The 27,280-nt window shown below is 40.1% G+C and overlaps 2 protein-coding genes across 2 annotated transcripts in view; one reads left to right on the top strand and one right to left on the bottom strand.

Moving 5' to 3' along the window:
* DPYS (dihydropyrimidinase) overlaps window positions 1-16,323 on the top strand; it is a 40,460-nt gene extending 24,137 nt beyond the window's left edge. Inside the window, exons 8-10 of the mRNA XM_063299584.1 lie at window positions 11,085-11,292; window positions 12,379-12,480; window positions 14,644-16,323. Coding sequence (XP_063155654.1) covers window positions 11,085-11,292; window positions 12,379-12,453 — 283 coding nt within the window. The 3' untranslated portion in view covers window positions 12,454-12,480; window positions 14,644-16,323. The remainder of the gene's footprint in view (window positions 1-11,084; window positions 11,293-12,378; window positions 12,481-14,643) is intronic.
* DCSTAMP (dendrocyte expressed seven transmembrane protein) lies at window positions 16,319-24,031 on the bottom strand. The gene is made up of 3 exons (XM_063299585.1): window positions 22,992-24,031; window positions 16,879-17,205; window positions 16,319-16,411 (listed from the first exon to the last, which is right to left on the bottom strand). The coding sequence occupies exons 1-3, from the start codon at window positions 24,003-24,005 to the stop codon at window positions 16,319-16,321; spliced, it is 1,434 nt and encodes a 477-aa protein (XP_063155655.1). The 5' UTR covers window positions 24,006-24,031.
* Between the last annotated feature and the right edge of the window lie 3,249 nt (window positions 24,032-27,280).

Genomic DNA, 27,280 nt, shown 5'->3' with positions numbered 1-27,280 from the left:
AAGCAACTTCACAAGATAGTAGAACTTCAACAGCAAAAAAGAGTCCCCCTTTTAGGGGGAGATGGGCGGTGAATAGAAATGTGAATAATAAATAAATAAATAAAAATAATAGCAAAAATTACCAAAAAAGACTAAGGCTACCAAGAACAATAAACATCCAAATTCATCTGGGGTGTGGGATTAGGGTTAGGGTTCCCATTTGGGACACAGCATCGTATATTCCCTGATATAAATAGATCTGAATTTTTCAGGCCTGAATGTGTATCTTACACTTTGCCCATAATACCTTCGTATATTACCATATTCATTCTACATAAATATCATTAAATTATTCTGATGTTTAAACAGCTGTATACATTTTTTTCTCATTCACCCAGCTCTTGATTTATCATCTTAAATAGAATAATTCCCTGTATATAAAATTGATCAATCAATAAATAAATAATTATCACAGCCTATAATTAGCATTAATATATGCAACTGATAAGATGCAAATGTTACTGCATTAGTAATTCTGTCATTTTTAAAACAATTATTTGCCTTTGTATTGATACAGAGAGCTAATTATTGTTTCCTTTTATTTCTGTCTTAATTTATGTGTGATAATTCAGCGAAGGCAATTCCTGCAATGCCCAGCTGCTTTTGCACATGAGCAAAGATTGTATGTTTTCCGACAGTGTGACATTTTAATTTAGATAAAAGGAAGAACAAAGTTAGAAGCCAAGTCAGTTCAGTTTATACATGTGCCCATCTCTGTACAGGGAGCACCTAATCACTAAAACACTCTGGCATCATTTGACTATCAACCTAACACAGTTTTCTGCTCCAGAGACTCATAATTCTAATTCTTTGATACAAGGCCACCCTCTGGGGAAGTAAAAGATAACCAAGATGGTGTTTGCCAGCATGTGATCAAAGCCTGCCCTTTTTAAACATGCAATGCACAAAACAGGGACAAGGCTCAGACCATTTATTCTCCATCCTATTACCTGCTCAGGTATGGAAGAGGGGAGTGGCATAGATAAGGACAAATGCTACTTTGATAAGTGATTGTATGTATGATTTCTTGTGTTCATCCCGTACCATTTCCATTGAAAGAACTCAGAGCAGGTGGCAGTATTAATCTATTTTGGAATAATGCAGCTTTGAATGCAGCTGATATGCAGAAGCAGAGAAGAAGTTCTTTCTTTGTGGGGAGCTTCTATTAACTAGCCTCAAATGGCATTGCCAACAATCAAATTGCCCTTCGCCAACTTGGTGCCTATAGTATGTGTTGGGATTTCTAGAATTCACTGGGGTTGAAAGAACTGAATAACTATTTAATTAACATTTATTTATTTATTTCAATTTCAATTTATTTGACTGTTTGTCTGTAAATTGGATTAGAAATAAATAAATAAATGTTTCCAAATAATGTTTTAGAAATAGCCCTCCTATATTATTTCATGAAAATAGCAGAAGAATTTAACCAACATAGGCCATGTTTTGAAAGATTCTGAGCTTTAATGATGATCAGCTCTTGCTAACATTAGTAAGTATAATGAATTATGGACAGAAAAGGAGCAATAGTTGTTTTTTAATCTTGGACTCTTTTTTTGTCATAAGGTGAGGAAGCTGCCTTTCAATCACCTACTTTCTTTGTTTGAGTAAGCTACGGATAAAATCCTGGCCATGCTAAAATGGTTTGAGTTGAGTTAGTGATTGTCAGCCCTTCCAGGTAAATCAGACAGGAACACAACTAGATGAACTAATTCTACTTCATTGTAAGGCTACGTTAACAGAATCTTGCAAGTCTGAAAGTACAAATCTCTCGCCCTCACTATTTATCGCTTGACTGGTCAGGGTGGGTCTTTCCTAAATTACTTTTTTAGACTGTTACCCTCTTGCGGACTCCCTTTCCTTTTATCTGATTGTTCCCAGGCAGCATCTCTTCCTTCTGTTCCCCAAGGTCACCCTCACATTCCATCACAGTGATACTGTTCTACCAAAGGAATGAAAAGATCTCCAGCTGGACAATACTTGCTCTGCTGAAGGTGACATTCCTTCCTTTCTTATACTTATGGAAAACTCAGCAGATGTAAATAGCCCATCAGTGATAATTCTCCATTGGTGGTGGTGGGCAAGGTATACTGGGGACAGCCACTACTTGCTCTGAAAGCTCAGCTTGGAGTTGGTTATAATTACTTTTTGCAGTTGAAGAGGGTGAGGAAAAATGGAAAGAATGAGCCATCCATTTCTCCTCTGCTTGCCAGAGCAAGCCAACTGGATTCAGGAAGTGCCAATAGCTCTATCAAAGGCACCCACTCCACCTGCTCAGCCAGAAAGCTGTTGACCTAGAGCAGCCATCATGATGAAGTAATTTACAAAATCCATTTTGGTTTTTGTAAACTCGGTTATCTGACCCACAACTTCTTTCTCTTCTGTGATGGTCAAGATAATCAAAACTGGTGTTTCCATATTATAAATGGGCAGATGCTACCCAGAAGCTTTGGCCATTAGATGTGCAATCAATACCAGTCCGGCATTCAGTGCACTTGCAGGAATTTTCAGAAGCTTCCTGGCAATGTCTTTAGCAATGAATTTGCCAGTGAGACTAGAAAACAGTCGGATGGGAAAATTTTATTGAGCTCAATTCTCTGGAGCCATCAGTAATTTTGCTTTGTTTCTCCACCTAGAAAATGTTATGCCTTTTTTGGCCCAGAAAGGCAAGCTTAAAAAGTGAAAAAGGAAACAAAAGTAGGGTTGATGGTGTATTTCACCTTCTCCAAAGTGTTTGAGCTCCAGTCTAATATAACCAGATCTGCTCACATCTCAAAAGGAAGGCAGCTTTAGGCTACAGATGCCTCCTGTTGACTAATAAATCAACTAAAAGCTGATTAAAAATAAAATTATAGTTGAAATATTAGTAGAGGCTGGATCAAGGTATCTACCTTCTGCAGATTTATTTTAAGGCTATGGATCTCACCTTGGTGTTTTTTTTGAGCAATTCTAATTAATATGGTGTACTATAATGGTAGTACAAATTGAAGGAGTTTGAACACATGATGTTGTATTATATTGAGCTGGATTAATGCTGTCCACTAAACTGGGAAGTTCAAAACAATAGTAAGAATTCTAGCTGTTTATTTCCAACTTGTAAAAAAAAGCTTGAACATATGAAGCAAAAGGGAGGGTTCCTTTAGTACATGCTCACCATCTCTTAGATAAGATTTTTATCTTTTTCTAAGAAGTCATGAGGTGAATTACATACCTATCAAGGAAACAACCCTTTCCTAAAAGTACACTGTTTACTTTCCTACTATTTTGGGATTGAGAATTTTATGAGTTTCATAGAACCATAGAGGCATAGAATTAGAAGAGGCCTCAGAGATTATCTGGTTCAACTTCCTTCTCAGTGCAAGATCTCCTAAAGCATTTTGGACAGATAACTATCCAAACTCTGAAGACCCCCAGTGAAGAGGGGCATGAGGCAATCTATTCCATTGCTTGACAGCTCTTACCGTCATGCAATACCTCCTAATATCTATCTACCTGCATCTATTTTACTGTACTTTCAACCCATTTGTTCTGATCCTGGGCAATTGTAGACCATGTCCACTTCCCCTTCTATATGACAACCTTTAGATATCTAATTATTGTTATCATAAGCCCCCTCCCTTTTCTCTTCCAAACCTACATAGATCCTTTAACCATTCCTGGTTCCAGTTCCCTCACCATTTTGGTAGCCTTTCTCTGAACTTGTTCCAGTTCATCAATGTCCTTTTTAGATTCTGTTGCTATGTCCTGGAATCTTTCAAGTCCAGCCTGACCAAGGCAGAAGAGAGTGGGACACCTACTTCTTGCAATTTTAACCTCATGTTCCTTTTAATACAACCCAAAATAACATTTGTCTTTTTAGCAGCTTCATCACTCTATTGACTCATGGTTGGCTTCTGATCTGCTAGAACATTCAGATCCTTTTCACATGTTTTACTGCTAAGCCAGGTCTCCCCCTTCCTATATTTATACTTTTTTTTTCTCCCAGACTTTACATTTTTCCCTGTTAAATTTCAATCTGTTTATTTTGTCCCACTGTTCAGCCCCCTCTAGATATTTTTGAGTCTTCTCTTTTTCTTCAAAGTGTTAGCCCCTCCTTGTTTTTGGTCCTATCTAAATATTCACAAACATACTGTGTAAGAATGTGTTTGAGGACCCTGCCCAGTTTAGATGTAAGCTGATGGGTAATTTCCTAAGTGTTCTTAGGAAATTTGCTAAGTATGCAAGCCATCCAAGATTTCTACCATTCAGTTGCACAGCTGGGATGCTCTTTGTACTTTTTTTCTGGGCATAATATTTAAGGGTAAACAAGTATTATTCACAAATGTGGTAACTTGCCCTTCTTCCATTTTTTTAAAAAAAGATGGAGACAGCATTTGTCTTCTCCCGTCTTCTATGACCTCATCAGTCTTCCAAGATTTCTCAAAAATTACAGTTAGTGCTTCTGCAGTCATCTCTGCTAGTTCCTTCAGGACCCTAGCATGTAATTTATCTGTCCCTGGAAATTTGAATTCATTTAAATTAGCTAAGCATTCTTTTACCATCTCCTTGTCTATCTGAGGTATTGCTTCTCCTTCAACTAGTGGCTCTTCAGTGGCCAGCTAAGACTTCATTCCTCTTCTGAGAGAAAACAGATGTGAAATGTAAGTTAAGGCAGTCTGCCTTCTCACTCTCACACATTACCACTTCACCCCTTTTTCCTCACAACATACCCACAGCCTCTTTGCCATTCCTTTTGTTTAGCCTTCCTGACACAATTCTGACATAACATGTGGTGAAAGGGATAAACACATAGTCCTATCATACTTTATTATTCTCCCCACCCCACCCCCCGAGAAGCACTGGGAAGGGATTCATTGTTTTACTGCATAATAAAGTTAACTGGCAACTGCTTTGTATCCATTTTGGTGATATGCCCTTCCTTCCATTTCCTATACATGTTGTTTTTTCCTTTTCAACCACTTTTTGTAACCACAGCCATCGTTTTGGATGTCTTCCATTTCTCCTTTTAGAAGGATTTTTTGTGGATCCACCTTCAATAGCTTGCTTTGCAGAATGTCTCCTCCTTCCCAAACTGTTTGCTCGTTCAGAGTTTTAGATCACTGGAGTCGATGTAACTCCTGAGTTCATCAATATTCAATCTTCTGAAATCCCACTATACAAGCCTGATTGTTCCTGATTTCTCCTCCCCTTGATATTATAAACTCAAGGATAACACGATCACATTCTTCCAAGGTTCCAGGCAGCTTTACTTCTTCAATCAGTTCTACTCTGTTGCTGAGGATTAGGCTTTCTTACTCATTTGCTAAGTATTTATTTATTTATTTATCCATCCAATTTGTCCCCACCCATCTCCTCCCATCGGTGGATTCTGGGTGGTTTACAACAATCAATTAAAACAATCATAAAATATACAGTATAAAATTACAATAATAAATAATATAAATAAGAGTAAAGATAAAAAGTCCAAGTGGCGAAAGAATCTAAAACAGTCCAAGTGTGGGAGGAGTGGTCTATAGGAGCCATCCCCATGTAGATGGGGATGCAAGCCATCCAAGATTTCTACCATTCAGTTGCACAGTTGGGATGCTCTTTGTTCTTTTTCTGGGGATAATATTTAAGGGTAAACAAGTATTATTCACAAATGTGGTAACTTGCCCTATCTGACCTCTGTCTATTTGAATAGTTATTATAAAAAAGAGGCCTGTGGCATACTTAGAGGTAGATAACATGTGGTGAAAATGATAAATGCATAGTCCTATCATATTTTACTATACTCCCCCCCCCCCCAGAGAAGCACTGGGAAGGGATTTATTGTTTTACTGCATAATAAAGTCAATTGCTTTTCTGTGTAACATGTAGTTCTCTCTAATGCTTAACAAGTCTAGACAACTTTTCCCAATCTGGAGTATTCCATATGTACTACTGGAAAGTATGACAATTGAAATCCAATATATCTGGAGGGCATCAGGCTGGGAAGGACTGTTTTAGGAAAACAGAATCCATACCAAGTAAAACTACAGGCTATTGACATAGCTGTTTTGCATCCTTGAGTAATAATCCAGGCATTCAAAGAAAATGGTATATTACAAGTCTCTCTTGCTTCCCAGGCTGATCTTACCATTAGAAGATTGAACAGTTTTGAAATATCATGGAAGAGTAAAAATATATTAATTAACACATAGTTATTACATTTGTTTGGCCATGTGGAAATGGAAAGTTATTTATATCAAAATGACTTTATCTCAGGCAACAAAAGTTGTGGGATAGCCCTGCTGGTTCCTCATGGCTGTGGTCACCTCTTAAAGTCTGCTCCAATCTCTCCCCAAGGACTTAGGAAGGATGCCTTAGGGATTTAGAGAAAATGCCATCACTTAGTGCAGCCTTTCAACCTTTTGACCCTGAAGGAACCCTTGAAATATTTTTCAGGCCTCAGGGAACCCCTGCACATTCAGGCTCAAATATAGGCCAGAAGTTACACAATTATTATATTTGTTTCATGTATAGGCCTGTATATATGCATTAACAGTGTTCTTAAACTAAAAGTACAGAATGAAACTTACCTCTCTAATGTGAAGTTGCCCGAATTTGAAATATTTTTTTAAATAAATTGTGATCTCCCAGGGAACCCCTAGTGACCTCTTGTGGAACTCCTGGGTTCCACAGAACCCTGATTGAGAAGCCCTGGCTTAGTGGTTGAACAATTGATTTGCTGTACAAGATCCTGTGTTCAAACTCTGACAACTCCAGGCAACAGATCTCAGATACCAAACCTAGGAAAAAGGCTTTCCTGAAACCATGGGAGAAGCTATATTACCCTTCCTCAACCTGGTGCGACCCAACTGAATTGGGACTGGAAATTCTGGAATTCCCCAATCAGTCGTACTGGTTAGGGAATTTTGGAAGCCTTTCTGAAGGCACTAGGTTAAGAAAGGCTGAGCCATAGCCTCAGTTCTGCATTTGAAGGACCTGTGACATAAACCAGTCTTCTACAATAGCCATACTGAGTAAGACATTCTGGGAATCATTGACTCAATACAGCAGGAGGGCACCAGGTTGAGGAGGGCTAACATAATGCCTCAGCTATTTATCTGGACATACTGTAAATAGGTCTATAAGCCCTGTTTTGTATTTCAGAATCAGCTTGTAAGTCAAAGTAGTTTAACTCTCCCAACTTTTCAACAATACACCCGAGGTTTATTTGTTTTTCAGACTCATTTTGTATCTTTTCTGAATCCATAAATTTAACATGCCAGTGCTCTCTACCCTGAGGATGTAGCAGATAATTATACTTTCCTCCTTAAATTCTAGCATTATTCACTGTTGTGACAACAGCAAGCAGCCTGGATGAATTTCATAGTCATAATGACCCAGACTTCTTCAACTTGGCTCTCCAGATCAGGTAGTCTAACTCCCATATTTACAGCAAGCATGGCCACTAGGAATGAGGTCTAGGACATCTGGAGAGCTTCAGCTGAGAGAAGACTGATTTTTCCCTACTTTTTTCACTTTTTATGAACAACAGGATTTTTAGATCATGTACCTCTAGGGACGCGGTAGCGCTGCGGGTTAAACCGCTGAGCTGCCGATCGGAAGGTCGGCAGTTCGAAACCGCGTGGTGGGGTGAGCTCCCGTTGCTAGTCCCAGCTCCTGCTCACCTAGCAGTTCGAAAACATGCAAATGTGAGTAGATCAATAGGTACCGCTTCGGCGGGAAGGTAACGGCGTTCCGTGTCGTCATGCTGGCCACATGACCCGGAAGTGTCTATGACAACACCGGCTCTAAGGCTTAGAAACGGAGATGAGCACCGCCCCCTAGAGTCGGACACGACTGGACTTTACGTCAAGGGAAACCTTTACCTTTACCTACTAGATGGTAGGTAATAGCACCAGGCAGACCTTAACTGCACTCAAAAATTAATCATGGTTGGGCTTGGTTATTACCTAGTTTTAAACTACATTATTAGGGAGTTCTGGGATTGCAAGGTAGACCAAATCATCATCCCGTAAGACAATGGCAAAACATTTCCATGCTGTTACAGCTCAACTTAAATTGTTTAGGTTTTGTTAGCAACCCTAACCCTGTATTTTGTACCTGGTTCCAAATGGGAAACCTTAGGATTCTAGTAACAGCTTGTAAACCTGATATTACCGTGACCTTCAGCCTGCCTTCGAAGTGCCCCATTTGATCTGGGCATGTTGGTGATGCTGAGAGTAAATTAGTTTTGCTCAGGGAAATTGCATTTTAGAGCTACTGCATTTTTTATTTGTTTTGTTTTGTTTCATTTTATTGAGCTGGCTCAGAACTGCTGTCAGCTTTGATGGATATAAGAGAAGACCGTTCGTGTTCTTTTACCTCTTTAGGCCTGAAGGAGTATATAAGTGCTGTTCCAAGAGATGGCTCTGACCCTGAATGCTGATTGTTTGTGAAACTAGGATCATCTCCTATAAAAGAGTTTCTACTTCTGCATTACCAAATGAAGGGGGAATGCATCACCAAAGAAAAGACAACACGTAGTGGCATAACACTTTCAAAGAGATAGATAGATGAGAGAGAGAGATCAGTGTTTCTCAACCTTGGCAACTATAAGCTGTGTGGACTTCAACTCCCAGAATTCCCCAGCCAGCATTTTTGGGATTTGAAGTCCACACAGCTTAAAGTTGCCAAGGTTGAGAACCACTGATACAGATGCTAATTAGGAAAGAATATATTACTATAATTTTAAATGTACCCTAAGTCTCATTACAGCAGGGAAATCTCATGCAGTAGGATCTACAGTTTTGTGTGGTGGTAGTTTTCCAAAATACAGTATCTGATTTGAAGGTACATTTATTTATTATATTTATTTTAAAGGTTTATATGGCCACCCAACTCTCAAAAGTGCAACTCCAGGTGGCGTACAACAATAAAAGCAAATTTGTAATGCAACAAAACTCCACAGAAAACAACAACCCAACACACAGCTGGGGCACGCCAATATGTACTCCACCTCATGGGACAAGCTTCTCTGGCATCCTAGCCCTAATGCCTGAGGGAACAACCAGGCCTTCAAGGCCTTCCTGAAGGCTAAATGGGTGATATCTGCTGTAAATGGATGATATCGGCTGTATTTGTAACATGAGATGACACATAGCTGGCAACTATGGAAGATGTATTAGATGCTAGAAGGCCAGGTGTTTGGACAATCAATGGTTTCTGGCTTGGCTTTGTCCAGTTTTTGTCTGCAAATGTATGCAGGTTCCAGCAAGGGTTTCTTTATTCCTGCATGTTTGATATAGTTAAACAAAGAAAAGAAAGAAACCAGGCTTTCCCTGGTTACCAATATCCTTTGAAAGAAGCAAAGATCTTGGAGATACTGTCTGTCCCTTTCCCCCATCTTGGGAAGTTCCCTCTTTCACTTCATTTAACAAGCTGACCACATGCTGAGATATCTGTGCTAGTTGTTTCTCAATTCCTCTAGAACCCTCAACTGGATTTTCCCTACTTATGTAAGTAGCAAGAACTTTCCCAAAGCATCGTCCCATAATGAACCTGAGAATACCACAACCTTGAACTGTATTATACTCAACAGGACAAAGAAGCTGCATTTGTCTGAAAAATCTGTATTGGAAGCAATGAGGGGGCAGATATGTGAGAGACAACATCATTGGAAGAGAAGTCCAAACAGGTGTCATGAGTTCTGTCTCTAAGGGAGCTGATACACTTATAGAATATAACTACTATGTATAACCCCCTGGATACCCATGTACCTGTTCCGTTTGTTGCGCGGATGCTAACTATGAAGTGGGGATTAGGCATCCATCTGTTCAGGATGCTTTAATTTGGATTCCTGCATTGAGCAAAGAGTTGGACACAGTGGCCTTAATTACCCTTCCCAACCAGAGCACCCAGTCTTGTGCTAGACTAGTTCCTTTTTTCACTGATTTATTTACAGTAGTGCTTCAATATTTTAGATCTGTGTATTTGGGATCATGGTTTTATGCCAGATGTAACATTTGTTGATTTTAGGTATGTATTATTATTAATACAAAATGCATTTTTCTCCTTTTTCTGAGAAATCAAGGCAACTTACACAGGGCTCTCCTCAATTTTTTCTTCCCACAACAAGCACAGGTATGCAAAAATGTTTCAAATTTGGAAATTTTCCAAGTTTGAAATGGTTGTTCCAGCCATTTAGGAAGAGTTTCTAGCTCAAAATACTTCCAGAATGATCAAAACAACCAGGGCCACATGCTGAATGTTTTGCATTGCCATCTCTCACAACGTCACTTTGGTTGAAATTAATCCAAAAGCATGCACTGAGTTGAATCGCCACATGAATACAACCAAAAAGAATTTTCAAAATCTATGAAATGAACTTGAAGTCAAAAATATTTGAAGAGAAAATTCACAGATGAAAAATTTCAAGTGGTGTTTGCAATGGGAGTTACATGAAACAAGTCTATTTACACTCCTATGTTCTCTGAGAGCCCCCTCGTCCCTCTTTCTGTATTATCCTGGTAGTTGTTCAATCAATCTGTGCCTTCCCTCTGTGTCTTTGAGTTATTCTCCCTGTCAGCTTTCCTAACTCTTACTTAGTTCCACTAGCATTGATTTAAGGAGCTTCAGGCAAATAGTTCCTTAGCCATTTTTCAGACTTTTTCTTTGGGTGTGTCGAAGCTTTTCCATTTGAATATTTTCAATTATTCGGTGAACTATATTACTATTTCAGAGTTTCCTTCCTTCCAAACTGTAACACCCAAAGAGGACTACAGTAAATGAAAAATTCTTCCACAGAAGCGCCATTAGTGTCCATAGGACATACTGTACAGCTTCAAAATGGGGAGATTTCCCCTTCGTGGGAAAACATTCCTAATAGATTGTGCCTCAAAACTGTAACTTAAACTTCTGCATGCTTCAGTGGATCTTCTAAAATAATATTTTGGAAATGGCTTATCAGTGGTTGTTGTTTTTCAGCCTTGAAAAATTCTCAGGAGGTTTAAATTCTGAATTAAAACAGAAGAGCCATCCTAAGAATTGATATCACTTTGTTCTTCTTTCAAATGCAGGACAATCTCAGCCAGGACACATCACCAGGCCAATGATTTTAACATATTTGAAGGAATGATCTGTCATGGAGTACCCCTTGTGACCATTTCACGGGGCAAAGTGGTTTTTCAAAGTGGAGTCTTTCATATCAAAGCAGGAGAGGGGAAATTTGTTCCTTGTGACCCTTTCCCTGAATATGTTTATAAACGGATCTGGCAACGGGATCAGGTGTGTACTTATATATTGCTTCTTTTGTCAATTTTTTTTTATAAAAAATGGCTTTGCATGTGTCATGAAATGAGCTAAAGGCTGCAGAATGTTCCCCTTCTCTCCTTTGACAAAAATAGAACAAACAATCAAACTGTAGCAAATTTTACTAAGCCTTTTAACTTAACCCACAGTTCTTATGGTTTTGAATCATACTGTATATCTGAAGGTTCCCTAATCTGTGTTAAGAAAATATAGAGGATATAGAGAAAGTTATACCTAAAGATAAATTTAAGTATTGTTGTACAATATTTGGAAGTCCTCAAGCAGAGCTTGGATGGTCATCTGTCAGAGATGCTGTAGTGGATCCTGAACTCATTATGTCTGTTATGTCTTTTACTGTTTGTTTGTTTGTTTGTTCTTTCTTTCTTCATTCATTCATTCATTCATTCATTCATTCTTTATTTTCAGATAAGAGATTCAGTTAGAGTAATTCTATGTATGCAGTTAATGCTGCCAATACATCCATGCAAGGGGTCCATGACAGTAAGAGGGTAATTAGAATGGAACCAATAAGTGGAGAAATGTTGAGTTCCCCTTCACTGAATTTTTCCAGCAAAGCTAGACTTCCATCTCTTGTGGGTATTTTAATCTGGATTTCTGCACAGAGCAAGGAGTTGGATTATAAGCCTAAATGGCTTCTTCCACTTCTATGATTCTATGAAAGCAACTCTAGACCTCTGTATTTTGTCAGCAACCTTGGAAGAAACCAGAGCTTGATTTATCTCAGCTCATTGTTATGTAGCTGAAAACTGCAGAGCTAGGATTTTGGGGGGATGTGGGGGAGGAAAGAGGGAGGGAGGAAATGTTATTAATCTGTATGGTCCTGTAAGGGAAATACTACCTTGATGGCCTTGCAGGTCTCCCTCAATAGTCCAGACAAGAACAGATAAAACTGACAAGAGTTTTGCAGTTTCCTCCTCCTTTTTAACATCTAGGCCTGACTTGCAATGTACCAAGCCACTTGGTTATTTATTTCTTTAGTTTCCTCTTCACCATTAAGAAAAGAAAATAATTAAGATAGACAAATTAAATATGTCATTGCAGGAATGTCAGCCTGTTGCTGTCAAGCGAGCACCGTATGTGGGAAAAGTGATCACACAAACCACTGAACCAAAATAACCTCCTGACATAGCTGATGTTATTCAGGTAACTGTCTCATTTATTTATAGGAAACTGCTTCAGCCCAAACTAGTTTTATTTGCAGACAAGAATGAACAGGCTCAGATCTTCACCCAATAATTCCTTTACTAGCCTGAAAGCACGTTGAATGACACACTGAGATCCGACCTTTTGAAACCGTGAACTATCTCAGATAGATGAAGTAAGAATATGTAAGTCAGATAAAATGCAGAAGGTAACTCAAGAACTTCTAGAAATGACACTTCTTATGATTTGGGAACCCATCACAGAAAATCCAAAATCCAAATATTTTTAAATTAGTGTTATATCTCATGGGATTCCGAGCATTTGTCTAGGCTTTGTACAAACCTGAAGTACACATTCTCTTCCCATCTCCCCCAAAAGATTTTGATTGTTTTGACAGATTGGAAAATGGTTTGGTATCAGTGAGGTTCTTCTCATTTCCAGTTGGGTATGCACCTGAAATTTCCGACTGCCAACTGTGACACTATGAGATAGACTTATATTAATCATCCATTTTACAAATGCAATTCAAATACTGCTCCCCACCTTAGGGGTTAAGTACTCAGTTATCCTTGTCCTCTAATAACTCTGGCCTAATTAATTTAGTCACGTAAGTTCTGAATCCTGTAATTCATCTCAGCAGTAGATGTTACTGATTATTCTGAAGCACTTTTTAAAAATCTCTCCTGGTTTTGGATCTGTCGCCTCCTCCCACTCAAGAGATCTGTTCTTAGTTATACCCTTATGAGGATGATTTTGAGAAACAGCTGGTCTAGCCCTTCCCCTTGTGCACAGTGGTCAGGATCCCACCTAGGTCCCTAGGTGACCTTGGGCAATCCATGTACCAGGCAGCAGACCCTACAGTTTTGCTTTCCAGCATTAAAAACGGATGGCTCCTGATATGGATCAGGACCAACACATAATGATTTGGAAGGGTAAACCTTCCCAACTCATTTGCTGCCACTGGAGTGCCCTTCCCCTTTAACCTGTGGTGTTTGCAATGAGATTTTGGCATAAATAGCTAGAGAGGGAAAGCTTAACCGTCCTCAATGTAGATACAGCAGAATGTGTAATTTGATCTTTAACTGAAACTACTTTACAGGATTGGTATGAGGATAGAACAGGGTAATCCTACCATTGTGAGCTTCTTTGAAGAAAAATAAAGACTTCTTTGAGTTGGGTGGTGACTTCATGGACTTGTCCATGTAGTTTTCTTGGCTATAATATGGAAAGTGGCTTGTCAACTGCCTTTTTTGGGGATTCCCCCCACCTTTTAATTTAGCCTATAGCCTTGTGATTTCTGAATGTTCTCCCACCCAATTACTAAGCTGATTTGACCACACTTAGCTTTTTAAAATGAGCTAAGGTTGCATGGGTTGACAGAGGAAAAATGGGATACAAATTACAGGAGAGAAAGCCAAACTAGACAGGTGTTGGCTACAGATCCTGGGCATAACCTTCAGTAGGATGTTCAATAAATACTTCACTGCACAATAAAAGAATTTTGAAGAGGCAGTAGGAAGGAAGTCCTGACTTTCATATGTCTAAGGTAGCAAATACAATATACTAAAGAGGTTGGCCTATTGATTATTGTACTTTATCCAGGTTTAGGGTTTCTGTGCCACCGGTGAATACAGCTGCCCTCTCCCCCAACACTTTTCTTCAGCTACTTCAGTAGGGGGGACACTTTCAGATGTGGGCTGCAGTTTTTCAGAAAAGCTGGTGCAATGGGTTAGACTAAAAGAATCACCAACTGCATTTTGTGTTCTTTTAGCAGTGTTGTAGAGTTTGTGCTACTTAGAACTGGAGGTGTCTGAAACACAGAAAGAAGATTGCAAAACGATCCTCCCCACAGACTTCTTTGAGGACAAGGGTGGAGTTTCAGCCAGAACATGACTAGGATAAATTCCTGGAATTGCAGAGATGGAAAGCTTTTGTGTCAGTGGAAGCAACATTTTCCCCTTTACCCTTAGGCAAGGCACACTTCTGACCAAGAAGGAAGGTCTAAAGCTGCAGAGTCTGAGGAAACTATTACCATCTTTGCAGGGTTTATTTTTTCTTTTGTGTGCTATACTTCTGTTATTGCCTCACTAGGTGACAAAGTGCCAGGCAGAAGACTGCTTTCTTTTGAAGGTTTATACCATATCATTTCCCCTTTCTCTGTAGGTCAAAACAGTTGAAAACTAGTCTGTGTCCTGGTTATGCAATCTGTTTTGGAGTCATATTAGCCTGCAATTCTTGATTTGAATGCCTGAAGATTTCTGGATGATATACCAATCTGGTGAAACTGTTCTGCACTCTCCATTGGTGTTTTAATCATTGCTATCTTTTGGGAAATTACAGCAAGATCATCTCTCTGTCCATGGACTTTGACTTCTAGAGAAATCACTGTGGTTTTTCCAGCACCTGATAATCTAGTTCTCCGATCTTCTTTTAGTATCTGATTTATAGCAATTAGAGCTATCCCTGTTAGATGACTTACGGCACCTGCCATGACTGTCTGCTGGAAGAAAATCTGGAGAGGATGAATTATTTGATTTGAACAGGATGCAGCTCCTTAACTGCTATTAACTCACCAGTCTTTGGAAGAAATGTTCACAGCTTTAAGGCATGAGTTAATCCTAACAGTGAAAACAGTCATGACTAAACTGGGGATGTCACTTAGGAAATGCCTATACTTGAAAGCTAAGTGAAGACCTAATCCAAAGCGCCCCCAACCCATTTTCCTTACTCTTGGAAAACAGTACCTAGGTCCTGCTACTACACTCACTTTCAGGGTGTGTCCACCCAACACCTTTGCAGCATTCCAGAATCAGATCTGGTTCTATCTATTTGCATGGCATGGAACCAGCTTTTTGGCTCTGTTCATATGTATTTAATAAGATTTTGGCTCTGCTCTGGTTTACTGAACCTGGAGCAAAGCTGGATCATCCCTAAGCACTTTTTGCAATGCTTATAGGTGACCAGTTTTTCTGTTGGCATAGCTCTTGCCTTGCCATCTGAAGACAACTGAACCTGGCTTTTAAATTTTTAAAAAATGCAATGGATCTGACTTGAGGAATTTATACTAAACATTCTAGTATAACATACATACTAAATGTCTTTTTTCCTTGCCTCCCTCAAAAAAAAAAGGAGGGTCTGCATTTTAGAATGTACATTTTGTTATTATTGGATATGTGTAGACTCAACCATTTGCTGGGGAATTCTGGGAGTTGAAGTCCACATATCTTAAAGTTCCTGAGGTTGAGAAACACTGGTGTAGGGACAGGGGTAGTCACCTCAGTCTAATTCTAATTGGCTTAGGATAACTAAAACCCTTCATTTCATATTAGGTCTTTCATCTGTGGAAAATAAAACAAGAAATGGAAAACAAGTAGAGGAACTGAAGATACTTGGTGATGATATATCAGGAAAGAAAATATCCATCCACATAACACAATAGGGCAAAAAGTGAAGGAGAAGAGATTGGACAAATCTTTTAGAAGGCTAAGGAAGCAAACTGAAAATAGTATTGAAAGAAATTGGGCAGCATATACATTTAATACATTATTATTATTATTATTATTATTATTATTATTATTTACATGAAAAGGAACTGATACTTTGACGTGGTATCAGGAAATAGTTTGTTCAACTGAGTGACCTCATTCTGCAGTGAAAAGTGAACTAGTATAAAGGAAAAAAAGCAAATGTTTTTTATTTATTTTTCACTCATAGAGCCATGTATTTCTTTAATGGTTTCCAAAATTCATATTGAGGCAATCAGTGTTTTGCAAAACAGGCACAAACATTTGAAGTTCCAGGAGCTTTTCACCAGGCAAAACAGTTTAAGAACCTATGACTAATGCTGTAAAACGGGCCTTTCTTTTTCCACATCTGTTTCTTTCTTCCTGGCACTTCCCAGTGCCTGGAGTATGGGGAACCAAAAATGTAACTGTGGAAGGAGAAAGAGAAGGAGATTAGTTTTACTTATTACAAAATAAGAGGTTTTTATTTGATATCTGTCACCTAAACAGGATTGAAAAGCTAATGAAGAAAGAAAAGGGGAAAATTAGGAGTGGTTTTGCACCCATTTCAGGCAGGAGGAATGCTAAGCATTTCTTCTCCTTCATCATTCTGGCCAGGTATTGATGAAGGAAAAGGGAAGATTAACCTCAGGCTTATATGCATTGCAATTACAGAGGTATTACCAGAGCAGTGTGGGTCTCGACCCTACATGGCTTCCATATTTATTGAAAACATATGAATATTCCCTTTAGGGCATTCTTGTGGAAAGAGGGAAGTATTGATCCCAGCACTATAGGTAAGGCTTAGATGGCGCTTATTTTTGATGGATTCTACAATTAGATTCTGAATAGTGCTCACCAACTAGCACTGCATTTCCTGTTATTTACAGTTTACCTTTGCAAATGAATTAAGTTTCCTTTTCACATTTTTCTTGGAGAATTTGGATCTTCTGTTTAATAATTTTGTGTGCAGATACTTTATCCGTTTCATGTCTGTGCTTGGAAAGAATGCTGTTGCCACTAATATTTTAAGTTGTGTGAGCGTAGAAGTCAGAAGCCCCAGCACTATTAGAAAGAGCAGGATAACACCGAGCTGGATCCATGTACCAGAGAGGGAAATCTTTGGTTTGGGAATGCAGGCGTCCTCAAAAAGAGCAGTCTTAAAGGAAATAGTCTTGTCAACAAGCTCCCCGTTGTTCAAGATGAATTTAGCTGCATTTTTCTGTATAAGAGAAAATGAATGATAAAAATTATGCCAAGATCCATGCTGATCTCTAAAATGGCTACTACATAATAATTCTGAATAAATTACAATGCAATGATGAAATTTCTCCAAAGGTTGTCTGTGTTTATTTCCCTGTAACAGGATATTAACAGTCTCTTAACTGTCTGGCCTAGACCTTAAGCCATTAGTGTATCTTTCACATTTGGCAGTAGATGCAAGATCTGGCAAAGATAAAAGCATCATCATCTGCATTTATGGCACTAAATAAGAACAGAACAAGTGCACTGAGAGATGGGATTAAGGATCCCACTATCTTGGCCTCCATGATTCCACAATGGTCAGCTATGTGCTTTTTGGATGCATACAACAGGGCAAGATGTGTGACAAACTCAAATAGTTTCAGGGAAGAGCAATTAAGATTATCAGGGGGCTAAAAACAGTGTTTCCTAAACAGATTGAGGGAAGGGAGTATATTTAGCCTTCAGAAAAAGTCAGGGAAAATCTGAAGTCAGCACACACAAGAAGGTCACAATCTTTCCTCTGTCATCGCAGAATGCAGGACACGGACTCCTGGTCTTGCCAAGGAAGACATTTCCCTATTGAATATTAGCGAAAAAAATCCTCATAGGAGGACTGTGAAACCAGTTACTGAGAGGGGTGATTGTCTCCTTCGGATGAGTCAAGCAGAGGCCAGATTGTCTCCTGGTGATGCTGCTTTGACACTGACAAATCCTTTACTGAACTGCGGGAGGGAGGCCTAAATTGCTTACTTTCCCACCCAGCCACCACAGTAAACACTTGCTGTCATGTTAACTCTGAAGTCAGATGCTCTATTCTGTGATTAGAAGCAGGATCTCCATAAATTTATAAAAGAGTCCTCTATGACCCCCTAAATTAAGATGGCTGGCTAACCATTCTTGAAGGAGTCTTCCACATGGGGTATCTTTCCTGTTATCCCAAGCCTATAGCAGAGGCCAGCGGATTTCCTTTTTTTCAGAACTGAAATTGAACTGGTGTTTCCCACTTTTTCTCTGCAGAAGCCTGGCTATTTGTGCAGTGTCACACTTGGGCCAATGACCTAACAGAGGATGGGATCTGCCTGCTTTCTATCAGTCACATCAGCAGTATGACTACCTGTCAATACACTATGCAGGGAGTTCTCTCAATTTAGCCAACACTGTTGCTCTGGCAGGGAAGGGAGATCAACGTCAGCCACAACAGTCCCCCCCCCTCCACAACATGGTGCTGACATGCCACATAGGTGATCTGTGCAACTCCTCGGGGTGACAGTGGGCTGCCTAGAAAGTGGCTGGGCTAGCTGAAGCAAGAGAGTCCAGTGTCAGTCTCTGCCAGTGTGTGGGTAGGTCATGCAAGATGGGGGCTTTGCAGTAAACCCAGGGGAAGAGCCTCTCCTGCTTTTCTGAGCATCCCACAAGTGCCCGATCCAGAGGATGCAGCCTCTGCCATCCTGTGCAAGCCAGTGCATTAGGTGCTGTAGGAGAAGAGAGAGAGGCATCCTCACTAATAGCCAGTAAAGACAAAGGATATATCTTGAGAAAATAAACATTAAAAAGGCAAGCAAAGTGTAACCAAAAAATAAATGAACGGTGATTTAATTATTCCTTGCTGGTTAAAACAGGTCATACCAGCAGAAAACAAGGAAATTGGGGAGGCTCACCTGATTTTTTCCGGCAAGCAGGAACACAACGTGATTTCATGGAGTTTGAGCATGTGCAAGAATGTTGTGGTGCAAGCCCTGCACACAGTGACATCATGACATAGGCAGTTAAAGGAGGGGCTTGTGCGGTGACTTCACTGGCAGGTGGGGCTTGCCATACCTTGTCCCCCTTTGCTGCAGATACCGCTGACAGCTTCTCCTGCTTCACTGAGAGCCCACCCAGATCAGATTCTGACAGATGGCTGAACCCCCCCCCCCTCTAACCATCCGTCAGACCTGGTTTCCTCCCCCAGTTTTACTCCCACATGAAGGAGAGCAGTTTGCAGAGGTTTTTCTCACTGGCACAAAGGGACTCTACCAAGGACTGCACCTTAACCAAGTGGTGAATGGATATCTAGAGGAAGCCAAACCTTCCTTGGGCAAGAGCACCATTTTATTCTCCCTGAATGCTGTACTGCCCTGTTGAACATTTCACCTGAATCTAGGAGGGTTGGAAACAAGGCCCAGCACACTTCTCCAATCCTGTGCACTGCAGATGCCTTGGACAACAACTCACAGCATGCAGACTGAGAATTCTGGGAATTGTAGTCCAACATGCCTGAAGGCATCAGTTTGGGGAAGTGCTGTTTGGGCTGATGAGGCTGAAAAAGTGGCACAAGCATTTGGACTTCCCCCGGATAACTCTATGATTTATACCATTTTCTAGCATCACCCAATCATAGTTGTGCTAATATAGCAGTAATGAGGGCAGGTGGCTTGTGGGGTGGGTATGGTGTCTATAAGGCCCCGAGTGAAGAGGAGCAACTGCACTAAGATAGGAAAATAAAAAAAAGCGAGAAAGGAAAGGGCAAAGGGGAGGGGAGGGGAAAGGGAAGGGAAGGGAAGGGAAGGGAAGGGAAAGGCAGCTGCCAGGAGAGATGGATATTCCTTCCCCATCTTTTCCCCACTGCTGTGAAACAGTAAGGCTGGTACTTGCAATGAAGTATATCTGCTGAGGGCCAAAGGCTTGTTTATTTTATATATATATATATATATATATATATATATATATATATATATATATATATATATATATATATATTAATATTATTATTATTATTATTATTATAGTATTTCCAGCGTCTGGGATTCAGAGCTTGGGATGATGACATCATGCAGAGCTGAAGTTTTTTCCTTACTTAATTTTTTAAAGCTTACTGAGGTTTTTGCTATTTTATGTGCGCAAATGCTCTCTGAAAGCTTCCCAGACCTTATTTCTTTGGCTTTCTGTCAGAAATCAATGGGAAATTATGCCATCAATGTTTCATGATTTGCTGACCAATTTATATAGCGGAGTCTGGATGAAGTGAGGTATGAGCACTCTCCCCACCCCCACCCCCCCACCCAAGGCAGACTATGTGGCCGAAGTTCCTACGTCTGGGCTGCCCTGATTAGGAGGGACTCTTCTCTGTCTCCAGGCTTCTTAACAGTTCCATTGAAGTGGAACTAGCTAAGAGATAAGACGCAAACAGCCCACAGAGGGCTGAGCTTGGAGTAAGGCAGCAAGTGTAGCATGAGTGGGCCTCTTAAAGATTTAATACAAATATAACCCAAATTTGAACAAGAATTATTCACCTTCAGTAATTGGTATTTGAAAGAACAGTTTTCAACTTACTCATTAATTATATGTCACTGGGTGAACAAGCAACTCAAGCCGGTTAATGACACACTTTAGTTGGTGTGATTATGATCCCCCTCAGCAATTCTAGCCTTGCAGTTCTAGGAGGCAGGCATTTAAAAAAATCACCCTATTAAGAAACATTTTTGGCCTCTTGGTCAGGATATAATTGAGCCCATCTATATTTCTCTTTTTCTAAGGATCTTTGCAACAGTTTGTTATATCCTATGATTTCCAAAATTGTGGGTAGCTCAGATGATTATTACTTATGGACCAAGATTTCAGAATGAGATGGCCAGTGGCCAAATTCTGCCTTGACTCTAGTTGGGCTTAGTGTCACTCTTAGGGAAGAATGAAATCCAGTCAAACAAAATAATTTATATGGTTATTTAGGGATATGTTACCTAACCTGATTGAATTTTATATTTGTCTGTGTGTGTTGTCTGTTGGGTATATGAATGTGCTGAGCATTGAATAGTGACTACAGTACATTTTATTAAATGGAAACAGACTGAAGAGCTCCAACAGGTTAGCATGAGCCAGGTATAATGGTACATGAGAAAGACCTTGAGAACAGGGCAAAGAGATGCTGCCTAGGGAATGGTCAGATAAGAGAGGACAAAGCCCACAGCTGCATAATGGGCAGAGAAAGAGGCTCAGAAGGGATTCTCCCTCACTTCTCAGGTTGCAAAGTGGATGGCGGGAGATCTGTACTTTCAGACTTGCAAGATTCTGTTAATATAGCTGTACAATAAAGTAGAATTAGCTCATCTGGTCATGTTTCCTGCCTGGTCTACCTCGGAAGGCTGATATCAATCTTGTGAGTCTGAAAGTTGACTTACAACTGGTTCTCACACTTATGACCATTGCAGTGTCCCCGCAGTCACATGATCACCATTTTCAACCTTTCTGGCCAGCTTCTAGCAAGCAAAATCAATGGGGAACTGCGTGATTCACTTAACAACCATGGGGTTCACTTAGCTCCATGGTAATTCACTTAACAGCTGCCACAAAAAAGGTCATAAAATTGGGTCAGATTTGCCTAATGACTACTTTGCTTAACAACCAAAATTCCACTCCCAATTGTGGTCATTAAGTGAGGACTACCTGTATTTACCCTCCTTTTAAAAAGAAGGAATGCAGGACAACTTGCAGAGAAGCAAAGCAAGGAAGCAAAAAGAAAAGATCTTAAGCTGTGCTATCGTATCAGACAAACATTTTGATGCCTGCTGAGAATTGTTTAGCTTCCAGAGTTATGAAGGGATTATGCCCTTAATATAAGGCAGTGTTTCTCAACCTTGGGCACTTTAAGATGTGTGGACTTCAACTCCCAGAATTCCCAACATAGCTGGCTGGGGAATTCTGGGAGTTGAAGTCCACACATCTTAAAGTGTCCAAGGTTGAGAAACACTGATATAAGGGGTTGCTCAACATTCCAGTTTGCCTAACAATTGGCAGGAAGTGCAAGCCCATAAATCTGCTGACATGCTGAGTCACTGATCGCTAGCAAGCAGACCTGAAAACCTCGGCTGAAAAAGAACTTCTTCAAGACTCATATTCCCATCACCTCTTAGAGAGCTAGCAAAAGCAAGATGCATTTCTCCTTCCAGAAGCTTCCGGTAGTTCATGGGAATTAGACGTAATCGGGTAATAAATCTATTGCAGTGGACTCTAATTTAATATGAGAAAAATATTCTCTCTATGCTCAGGCACAATTGCAGAAAAAGCCAGAATTAGCAAATGCTTTATATGTGACTCTTAGATGCTGTTAGTTTTGCCTGCAGTTAATACAGCTAATATAGGCACCAGGCTGGAAACCGGGAGACCGTGAATTCTAGTCCCACCTTGGGCAGGAAGCCAGCTAGGTGACCGTGGGCCATTCCCTCTCTCCACCCTATGAAGGAGGCAATGGCAAACCACTTCTGAAATCCCCACACAAGCCACTTTAAACTGGATAAAATATAAAATTTTAAGAAATACATAAATATAGGGGGAGAACTCTAAACAGGGAGTCTTTTATCCCAGCAAATCTCCATATTTGGGCAGTTTAAGGAGTCATTTATTGGAAGAAACTTGGAATATGCACAGTGCCTTTATATTGGCTGAGTTCACAGACCGTACTTAAGCAAGTCAGTTAAGCCAGCCCATTGCTTTTTCCAGACCATCTAAGACTGACCTTCTTGCATTTTTCACCCCTCTCCTTTGGGCACATCAAACATTCTTTATGACAAAACAGTGGATGCTTTAAGCTGCCTTAAACATCAAGCTTGGTGCTGTCTTTGCTTTTGTTTAATATTCAGGCCCTTCAATCCTTGGGTTTTCTATGCCATGCCTACCCACTTTCAGGTTTTCTGTCCTGTTTCTTAGCATAACTTTATTCTGTAGAAAACTTGTATCTGAAGCAATAAAAACCAGCAAAAAGTGCTGTACTGTAGCTACGATACTTACATGGTAATACAATTTGAAGTGGACCTCTAGCTCAGGGAAATCTTGGAGATGCTTGCTCACGGAAAAAATGAGCCAGTAAAGCAAATAATCTACTGCTGCAAAGAGGATCCAAATGCAAAGGTTAGCAAGCACAGGGAGAAAAAAGCGTGCTGTGCATTTCCTTTCTTTAGGTGTTTGGCAAAAAGACGGCACCAGTGAGTACACATTTCGTTCTTCTTTACTTAGGGGAAGGACCGAGAGCTTTTGCTTCTGCCACACTTGTTCATTGTACTTAATGAACCCTTGTGTGATGTATGTGTTCTTAAACTTGAGGTTCTGTGGGCTCAGGAAGTTTCGGATGAAGAGATATGTCCCAAGGAGAACCAACACTATACCCAAAAGAGGTAGCACTTTCTTGCCCAAAAAGGACTGTACAGCTATTATGGAGGAGATTTGGCTTGTGATGTTGTGGATACCCAGTCTTGTTTTTTCCAGCTGCAGCTTCAGGTCTTCATCTGCAACCAAGAAAGACACGTTTAGCCTGTCACGCACCACAAACAGATGTTCTGAGATCTTCATCTGATTGTAAATCCACCGAATTGCTTTAAGATAGGTGAAGTCAAGGAAAGCCCAATTCTGGAAATCAAGAGTGCAAGTCACACTAACCGCCAGCTGCTTCAGGTTAAAAAAAATATTTTGGATATTGCCAGCAACCACCATTGCAGTCCCAGCAGCAATGAGAGTGTTTCTGCCTTCACGCAGTCCACAAGAAAGGAAGAATAGCACAACAAAGCAGCGAAAAGACCTGAAAAAGTACAGATTTCCAGAAAGGACGATCCATAAAATACTGACTGTGATGATAGAAAACATGGGATAGTCCAACAGGAAGGAATACCCAGGTAGAAGCAGGAACATGTTTGCTATTAAACCGATGGCACTGCAGAGACCAAAGAGGACCAGCTTATTATTCCAACTCAGCTTCCTCTCAGTCACAAAAAGTTTCCATGATTGCTGGAGAAATGTGGCAAAATCCATTTTCTCTATAATTCAGAGATCCAGGACATTCACTTGGTGGAAATAAAAAAAAATGAAATTAATCCTTCAACACAGAGCTTTGTTCAGACCTGAAAGGCCCATAATAAGCATGTAGCCAAACTATCCACATCCCTGGCAGGATGGAGCAAGCAAACAGCTCATCTACGTAGCTGCTACCTTGAAGCAGGAAAACGACCCTGGTTTCCAGGGCCTCTGTTGTGATTCCATTGGCTTAGGGCAGTGTTTTTCTCAACCTTGGCAACTTTAAGATGCCTGGACTTCAACTCCCAGAATTCCCCAGCCAGCATGCTGGCTGGGGGATTCTGGGAGTTGAAGTCCAGACATCTTAAAGTTGCCAAGGTTGAGAAACACTGGCTTAGGGTGTTTCTGCCTAGGGCCTATGTTGAGAATACATTGATATGTGAAAAAGGAATTATTGCACAAAGACCCGAGGATATGGGAAAAGTTATTATTTGATTGCTCTGTCTCTGTTTACCTAGGTTGGTATTCAATTTAAAGGGATAAATGAAAGCAAATATATAATTCAAATCAGACCTAGCCAGTAGTCCTCATTTTCAGTTGTATTTCCCACTCCCAAATACTCCCTCTTTTTCTTTTTTTAAAAAAATTAAAAATGCCAGCTTTTAAGAGGGATTTCCTCCATGATTTATACATTACCTGAAAATAAAGCTTTACAGGTCTGACTTGTTACTCAACTCTCCTATGGTTTCAGTATAACAGGATTACTTTATAAAGAAACATAACTGATTTAAGTACATATTTGATTTCTTAACACAACAATCCATCAACTTCTAATTATATGAAATAAATGTTTCCAGTTTTATCCTCTAATGAAAGTCTGGTCCCTTACAAATATCATTTTAATAGTGTAACATTATATTCTGCTTTTAGCTAGAACACAGCTGGTCACTGGGAATTACGGTACATATTTATACAGAAACTGTTCTCAAGGTTATTAATGTACTTCTTATCCTCTCTTTCATTATTATTCTTGTAACTGTATTATATCTATTCTTGTTCCAAAGCAGATGCACAGTAAGGAAAGGGAGATGCACATTTTACAAAACATCATGCCCTGGATTCCACCATATCTCAAATATATCATTTCTCCACACAAACTTGTTCAGCCTCCCGTGTTAACCAATTCTGTTTCCACAATAGGGTTAAACTGTAGCACATATGACCTCCAATATGTGCTGGAGGGCAACTGGCATAACGTAGCCATTTTCGGAGGGCCAGGACAGTGCTATAAAATGTCCTCTCAACAGGCTTAGCCATTTCTGTTTCAGGAAAGTTAACAACTTCAAAGGGTCAGCTACAACTTAATGCAGCATCACAGTATGTAGAAAGAGATACCCACTTCAGCCATTAAATCAATCAAATTTGATTTCAGTCAGTCCATCAAATATAAAATAGATGGGTGATTGTTGTTGTTGTTTATTCGTTTAGTCGCTTCCGACTCTTCGTGACTTCATGGACCAGCCCACGCCAGAGCTTCCTGTTGGTCGTCAACACCCCCAGCTCCCCCAGGGACGAGTCCGTCACTCAATCCAAGTTGGTCTTTGTCTAACCAATTACTGGCTGTATCATGCCTTGCTCAAAGCAATACTGTAGACCAGTGTTTCTCAACCTTAGCAATTTTAAGTTGTCCCCAGCCAGCTATTCCCAGAATTCAACCCCCAGAATTCTGGGAGTTGAAGTCCAGACATCTTAAAGTTGCTAAGGTTGAGAAACACTGCTGTAGAGATACTGTTGCTGTTCTAAATACAGTAGGAGATTGTGTGTTTCCCCAGCTACCCTGCAACTGCGGAAATGGCCACAAGAGTAAAAAATAAAGCATTTTTGCAACTTGTAATTAATAATGCAATTCTAGACATGCTTACAAGACACCGACCTAATTGTAATCCACACCTGAAATTGTGCACATCTCTCCCTGAAAGTCGCTCCTGTTGCTCACAGTGGACCTTCTTTCTATGTAAGCATGCAAAGACGGATTGCATAATGGAGACTAAAAGAAGACTCAGACTGTTATACTTTAGCGAGGACCTTCAAGCAAAGCCCTTAAATCTAACTTCCTACTGACTGCAGAATCTACAATGTAGGATTATTATTTTTCTGAAACACCTCTAGGGAAGGAAATCCTCATTGTCTCCCAAAATTGCTTACCCCATTGTCTAAATACATAATACCATAAGGAAGTTTTTCCTAAACTTTAATTGAAAATTAGGCTTCTTGCAATAGTCATTTACTACTATGAGGGCTTTTTTCTTCTAGGGCCACAGTCACAACCCTCAGATGAAGAGGAGGCATGCGTACAGTTGTCAGACATCCAAATATGCCTTCTCTTCCTAATTTTCCCCCCAGATTAACATAACCAAATCTCTTAACTATTCCACCTAGATGTGGGGTTTCCTTCTCACCTTCCTGGATGGCCAGGACACAGCCAGGTACACTAGCATTGCTTTTAAAAAGTGGTCCCCAAAACTAGATAAATATCCCATACAGCCTGATCAAAAAGAGTACAATATCCCATGTACTTCTACAGTAGAAGAACCTTACAGCTAGCAAATACATTGTGCTTAGCCAAGTAATTCTAAAGCTTACTCACAAACAGCTCTGCTGCAAGCATCCTATTAAATTTTTTCATGTGGCATTTCTTGATTCCAACGAGAAATACTAATGGGTGCCAATAAAAGAGTTCTTCATGAATCACTCCAGTCATGGAATCCACCCATCAAATGAGTGGGACATATGACAAAGCAGCTGAAATGGTTCTGTTTTTGAATGTGATTAAATGTGGAACTGTTTGCAAGAAGAGCAACTAATGATCTGGGCACAACAGTAAATATTGTTAAACAAAGATTAGCTACAGGCTCTTTAGGGTCCAACAAGATGCAGGATTAATCATATGAGTAGCCTTATTTGTTCTGTACGAGCAGAGGGGAGGGTTCATGCAGACTGCAAAATGATTTGGGGAAAGGAGCTTCTGCAGGCTCACCTTGGCTCAGAGCCCAGTGTGGTTTCTGTCCACCAGGGAGAGAAGCTGCTGTTCGTGCTAACAGTTTCTGTCCTGGGGTAATAGCAACGTGCAGGACTGGAACGGTGTCAACAGTCCTTCACGCTCACCACCACGTTAATGAAAAAGATGCCCACTAGGATGGCTGTATACTCTCACCCTACCTATTCAACTTGTATGCAGAACACATCATGCGACAAGCTGGCCTTGAGGAATCCAAGGCTGGAGTTAAAATCTC

The sequence above is a fragment of the Candoia aspera genome, chromosome 3, assembly GCF_035149785.1.
Source record: "Candoia aspera isolate rCanAsp1 chromosome 3, rCanAsp1.hap2, whole genome shotgun sequence".
NCBI classification, from domain to species: Eukaryota; Metazoa; Chordata; class Lepidosauria; order Squamata; family Boidae; genus Candoia; species Candoia aspera.
This window is presented reverse-complemented; position numbering and strand designations above follow the sequence as displayed.